The sequence below is a fragment of the Triticum dicoccoides genome, chromosome 5B, assembly GCF_002162155.2.
Source record: "Triticum dicoccoides isolate Atlit2015 ecotype Zavitan chromosome 5B, WEW_v2.0, whole genome shotgun sequence".
Taxonomy (NCBI): Eukaryota; Viridiplantae; Streptophyta; class Magnoliopsida; order Poales; family Poaceae; genus Triticum; species Triticum dicoccoides.
In genome coordinates this window covers 717,795,883-717,802,199 of record NC_041389.1, presented here as the reverse complement: position 1 = coordinate 717,802,199, position 6,317 = coordinate 717,795,883, and the positions used below count along the sequence as shown (strand labels likewise).

The following is a 6,317-nucleotide window of genomic DNA, read 5'->3' as shown; positions in this document are numbered from 1 at the left end:
GAGTGGTGGTGGTGATGTGGAGCAGGGGAAGGGGAATGAGAATGACGACGCTCTGGCCGGGCCTGGGCTCAACTCGGCCTACTATGGGCTGTGAACTGGGCCAGTAGCAGGCCGAGTCTGACACAAGGCCCAGCACGACAAGCAGTCGGTTCCGGACCCTACTTGGCCTTTGGTTTTCTTTTGCTGGCCTACTCTCTATCTCTCACCCGGATCTCCTCGCCCCGCCGCGCCGGAACCCTAGCCGCCGCCCACCGCCGGTGAGATCCCTGCGCCCTCATCCGCTAGAAACTTCAAATCGAAGCTCCAGCCGCTCCCTCCCGCCTGACCCGGTTCCGTGGACTTGCTAGGTTTCGCCTCCTGTCGCGGGGCCGAGCCGAGCGACCGGGATGAGCAGCCACCGCAAGAACTTCCGCCGCCGCGCGGACGACGACGACGACGGGGGCAAGGCCGACGACGCCGGCCCCGCGACCAGGCCCTCCGCCAAGGCCCAGCCCCCGCCCGCGCCTCCCAGGCCCAGGCCGCAGGGCGCGAGCCGCCTCAGCTTCGCCGACGACGAGGAGGACGAGGACGACGCCGAGGAGGGGCCCTTCGCGCAGCAGCGGAGCCGCCGCCCGTCCGCCACGGTGCGGCAGACACGCACGGCCTCCCCGGCCGCCACGGCCCTCCACCGCGTCACGCCCGCCAGGGACCGGGCGAGGAGCTCTCCGGCCGTCGCGGCGGCGGCGGCCGCTCCAGCGCCCAAGCCATCCAACTTCCAGAGCCATGCTGGCGAGTACACCCCCGAACGCCTCCGGGAGCTCCAGAAGAACGCGCGCCCGCTCCCTGGGAGCCTCCTGCGCGCTCCGGCGCCTCCTCCTCCCCCTCCTCCGGCGGCGGCTGAGTCCCGGCATCAGCGGCTGGCTGGAGCTGCGGCCAGCACCTCGTCTGCTCCCGCCACTGCCGGTAAAGCACTTCCCGCGGAGCCAGTGGTTGTTCTCAAAGGTCTGGTGAAACCTATGGCACATGCCAGCATAGGACCATCACGGAGACCGTTGCCGAACGAGGTTGAAGATGATGATTCTGAAGTGGAGGCGGAGGATGATGGGGAAGATGAGGAGAAAGGGCCGCTGATACCTGATAAGGCGACGATCGAAGCCATCCGGGCAAAGCGGCAGCAACTGCAACAGCCGAGGCATGCGGCGCCCGATTTCATCTCCCTTGATGGTGGCGGTGTGCTCAGCAGCAGGAGGGATGCGGCTGGCGGGTCCAGTGATGAAGACGACAACGAGATGGAGGGTAGGATTGCCATGTACTCTGAGAAGACGAGTGATGGCCACAGGAGCTCAAAAGGAGTGTTTCAGGGGATCAATAATAGGGGCCCTGCTGCCAGTTTGGGGGCTATGAAAGATAGGTTTATGGAGGTTGAGGATGATGAGGTTGATGATGAAGAGGAGGAAGAAAGGAAGTGGGAGGAGGCACAGGTCAAAAAGGCGCTTGGTAATAGGATGGACGATTCTTCTGCTCAGAGAGCAACCAACGGTGTTTCGGCTGCGAGGCAGCAGGTTCAGCCGCAGCCATCTGGATACTCGGGAGGTCCTCATTATCAGCCCTCCTTTAGCGGGGTTGTGCCTGGGGCATCTGTTTTTGCATCGGGTAGTGCAGAGTTCTTGTCCATCTCTCAGCAAGCTGATGTAGCAAGCAAAGCCCTGCAGGAGAACATCAGAAAGCTCAAGGAAAGCCACAAGACAACAGTTGATTCTTTAGCGAGGACCGACGCACATCTTAATGAAGCGCTTTCAGAGATTTCCAGCCTGGAGGGTGGCTTGCAGGATGCAGAGAAGAAGTTTGTGTACATGCAGGAGCTCCGGAACTATATTTCTGTCATGTGTGATTTCTTGAATGATAAGGCATTCTTCATAGAGGAGCTGGAGGAGCACATGCAGAAATTGCATGAGAATCGGGCACTGGCTGTTTCAGAGAGACGGGCTGCCGACTTTGCTGATGAATCGGGCGTGATCGAAGCTGCGGTGAGTGCAGCAATATCTGTTCTTAGCAAAGGACCAAGCTCAGCTAACCTGTCTGCTGCATCGCATGCTGCACAAGCAGCAGCAACTGCTGCCAGGGAAAGCGCTAACCTACCACCGGAGCTGGATGAGTTTGGCAGAGATATCAATCTCCAGAAGCGTATGGATCTTAAGCGAAGGGAAGAGAACAGGAGGCGAAGAAAAGCTCGGTCCGAATCCAAAAGATTGTCTTCTGCACGGAAGAGTGCTACTGAGCACATTGAAGGTGAGCTAAGCACTGATGAGAGTGACACCGACACCAGTGCTTATCTGTCCAGCCGTGATGAGTTGCTCAAGACTGCTGATGCTGTATTCAGTGATGCTGCAGAGGAATACTCGAGCCTTACAATTGTCAAGGACAAGTTTGAAGGCTGGAAAACACAATATCCTTTGGCCTACCGAGATGCTCATGTGTCACTAAGTGTGCCATCTGTGTTTACCCCGTATGTGAGGCTGGAGCTTCTGAATTGGGATCCTCTCCATGAAACAACTAGTTTCTTTGACATGCAGTGGACTAACGTTCTTGTGGGTTATGGAGTGCAAGATGAAGATAGTGCTGACCCTACTGATCTAGATCTGAACCTCATTCAAGTTCTAGCAGAAAAGGTGGCCCTTCCTGTCCTGCACCACCGTATTAAGCACTGCTGGGACATTCTGAGCACTCAAAGAACACAGCATGCTGTAGATGCAACTTTTATGGTGATTAACTATGTGCCGCTAACAAGCAAGCCTTTGCATCAACTGCTGGCTACGGTGTGTAGTCGTCTGACTGAGGCAATTGCTGACGTGTCAGTACCAGCTTGGGGATCAATGCTGACAAGGGTTGTGCCAGGTGCTGCTGAGTATGCTGCATACAGATTCGGAGTGGCCACACGGCTGCTTAAAAATGTGTGTCTGTGGAAAAAGGTCCTTGCAGGTGATGCCCTGGAGAAACTTGCTCTAGAAGAACTATTGATAGGAAAGATTCTTCCTCATATGAAAAGTATCATTCTGGAAGTCCATGATGCGATCACAAGGGCCGAACGGATAGCTGCATCACTTTCAGGAGTCTGGTCTTCACCAAACAAGAAGCTGCAGCCTTTCACAGATTTCGTGTTGGAACTATCAAACAAGCTCAAGAGTAGACACGTTTCAGGCGTTAGTGAAGAAGAGATACGTGGGCTGGCTCGTCGTTTGAAGAACATATTGGTGGCGCTGAACGAGTACGATAAGGCTAGAAATATTTTGAAGACCTTCCAAATCAGAGAAGCTCTCTAGCTAGTTTTTCCCTTGACATAGAACAAGAATTCTATTTTTGTTTGAAGACGACAAGCAGGTTCGATATCCTTCTGGTTCACGGGAATGTTGTAATGTCTAATTATCTCTGTACATCAAATGATCATGAGTACCTAGTCCAATCTTGCATGCATGATGGTGCAATTTTCATGGTGCTTCTGGATTTCAGGAATCATTGTCTTTCTCGGTAATGGCCAACATCAGTTAACTGACTGATAAGGCATATTTATGTTCAGCACTTTTCTGCATTATATTATTATTAGACATCTTTCATGAAAGCTTGCTTTTTTGTGTTATGAAGTTTTGGACCATTCTGATAGAGTTTGGCTTTGGTTCATGCAAGTCAACTTACATTACTTGATATAGTTTGATAAGCCAGCTTGGTAAAATAGATCTACTTTCAGACATGAGCGGTGGATCCTAGCATTTAAGGAAATGGCTTTATGTGCAATGGAAATCGCTCGCATGCTAGGTGTGAGGTTGGTCTAGTAAACTTATTTAAGTTGCATGCTTTTGTTCTAGAATCTAGACATTGATTATTGCTCTGTGACTTATGTAGATATCATCTCTTTCACAAAAATATATGATTCTCTATTTCTTCTTAGCTTTAAACAAGAGAAATATACTACTCCCTCCGTCCGGAATTTTAAACACGTCTAGATACATCCATTTCTGCGACAAGTAATTCGGCACGGATGGAGTATTATATCTAATCTTTATTAAAAAAACATAGTTATGGTTAGTCAAGAATTTCACTTTTTAAGGCAGTATGTTCTAGATCCCTTTCAGTTTACAAAAATATTGGAACATCTGATCATGAGTACCTAGTTCAATCTTGCATGCATGATGATATCCATGCAGTTTTAACGGTCTTCTAGATTTCAGTAAAAAGAAAAATTGGGGTAATGGCCAGTGCCAGTTAACTGACTGAAAACACATACTGTATGTTTATCAATTTCCTTATTAGATTATTATTAGACATCTCTCATGTGTTATGTTTTGGACAGTTCTGCTAGAGTTTTGCTTTGGTTCATGTTATCCAGCTTACATTCCTTGATATAGCTTGATAAGGCAGCTTTGTAAAATAGATCTGACATTCAGACATGTCGGGGAAAATTCTACTAGCACTTGATGAAATGGCATATAAATGTAGAATGGAAATTGCAGGCATGCTAAGTGCTTGCTCTCGGTAACGCTCTTTCTAAAAAAAAAAAAGGTTCTCTTGGCTTCAAACAAGAAATTTTTCGTATTTTTGGATATCCTCAGCCTGGGTGTTTGTTAATCTTGGCATGTCTGTTTGGGAAATCTGACTTATTGTTGGGCTTCAATTCTATTCGGACGGTTTTTCCCTGTCGTTGGATGTAAATTCGTATCATAATCGACATGGCCTGCTGTTTGTAAATTTTGGAGGCCAGCTGCTGAAGGTAGATCATCATCCTTCCCAATGTTGCAGCTGTTGAAGTGATCAAATCTTGTCTCCCCTGTGAAACCTTTTCCATGCCGATTGTGTTTAGCAGTCCACGTTTGCTGGGCTCGTCTCTGTTATAATTGCACACATGTTCACCAGAGACTCTGTTCCTCGTGCAAACAATGTAAATAAGCAGGTAGCCTGTGAAAGTGCTTTTTTGATCCCTAGCTCACATGCTCCCTGATGACAGTAAATCCAAAAAATTAGTTTAAAAAAACTGATTTTTTTTGTGATAAACATTGATCAATGTTTTAATTGCCTGCAACTTTTTGCAATGAAATGACATTCGTGGAGGTCTGAGCAAAAGAAAAAAATCGATGCTCCAAAATGCTTCCAACTTTTTGCTATTGACAGCCTGATGATACTCTCCCACGCCACACTTGTGACTCTGTTCATTCCTGCATTGCATACAAGATCATGCGTCTCTCTCCTCTGTCTATCCCAACACATGAGAAAGGTTATCCTGTATTCTGTATAGGTGGAAAGATCTTGTGAGGAATCTGTTTTTTTTTTTTGCATCAATGACATTGTTTGCGCCGGTTGTCCGGATCTGTAGATGGACGGCATTTCGCTACTACTGACTACAGTTTTTGTGAATCAAAGATGATACTAAAGGGAAGACCCTCCAAAACAGAGAAGCTCTCTGGCTAGTTCTTCCTTTGACATGCTAACATGAAGTGCATTTGGTTCCACATCTGTTTCAATCTACGGAGGTCCATGTTGTGACGCCTGACTATCTTTACATCAGCAAACAATCATCTTTACATCAGGAAATGATGATGAGAGAGTATCTAGTTCAGTTAATCTTGCATGACGACATCATCTGATCTTCTTCATTTGCCTAAGCTACTCTTTCATTTACGGTGGGTTACCCCTGCTCACCAGTGGCTAGGCCACGACCCTGAACTTGGCCATTCTGTCCGGTTTCGATCTGCGCAGTTCATTCTGTGCATTTTCTATCTGGTTTGCTTATAAACGGGAGTAGATCAAATTTCTTTTTAAAATGAGATGTCATCGCTGAGCTTCAGAGTCTTGAGTTGTTGCCATCTGCTCACTAGCCCCTCAAGTGAAGATTACCTAAAAGAAGGCCAAGCCAGTTCCATCCACCCTCCTCTTCCGGAACCCATCACCATGAAGCAAATGTCAGCTGTTGAGTGGGCCCTCTGGTGTAGGCCAAACCCCCTATATTGCACCTCAAGATGAAGATGGCGATCCCAAGTTTCGGACCGTTGATCAACAACGCATCTATATAATTGGTCGTTCAATTAGCATTAGATTCCTCAAACGGTGCAGCTTCGTTATTTTCTTGGTCGAATAGCCGTTTCATTTTTATGTTGACAAAGATCCGGCACTGTTTGAAAGTTCGGTTTCTGGTCACTCTTGTGAGGTTTTTCATCAAAGATTCTCTTTAGAGTCCTATTTTATACTCCCTCCTGTCGGGGAGATGAATGTATCTAGATATATTTTAGTTCTAGATATATCCATTTTTATCAACTAGGAAATGTGCCCGTGCGTTGCAACGGGAAAATAAG

The 6,317-nt window shown here is 48.0% G+C and overlaps 1 protein-coding gene across 1 annotated transcript; it reads left to right on the top strand.

Annotated features, from left to right (window-relative positions):
• Positions 1 to 241: 241 nt before the first annotated feature.
• Positions 242 to 3,485, top strand: LOC119312936 (transcriptional repressor ILP1-like). Its single transcript, XM_037588729.1, has one exon. It carries the CDS (start codon positions 387 to 389, stop codon positions 3,297 to 3,299), a length of 2,913 nt encoding a protein of 970 aa, XP_037444626.1. The 5' UTR covers positions 242 to 386; the 3' UTR covers positions 3,300 to 3,485.
• Positions 3,486 to 6,317: the final 2,832 nt, after the last annotated feature.

Coding starts and splice junctions, on each gene's coding strand:
- LOC119312936 (XM_037588729.1), top strand. CDS start 387: ATGAGCAGCCACCGCAAGAACTTCCGCCGCCGCGCGGACGACGACGAC.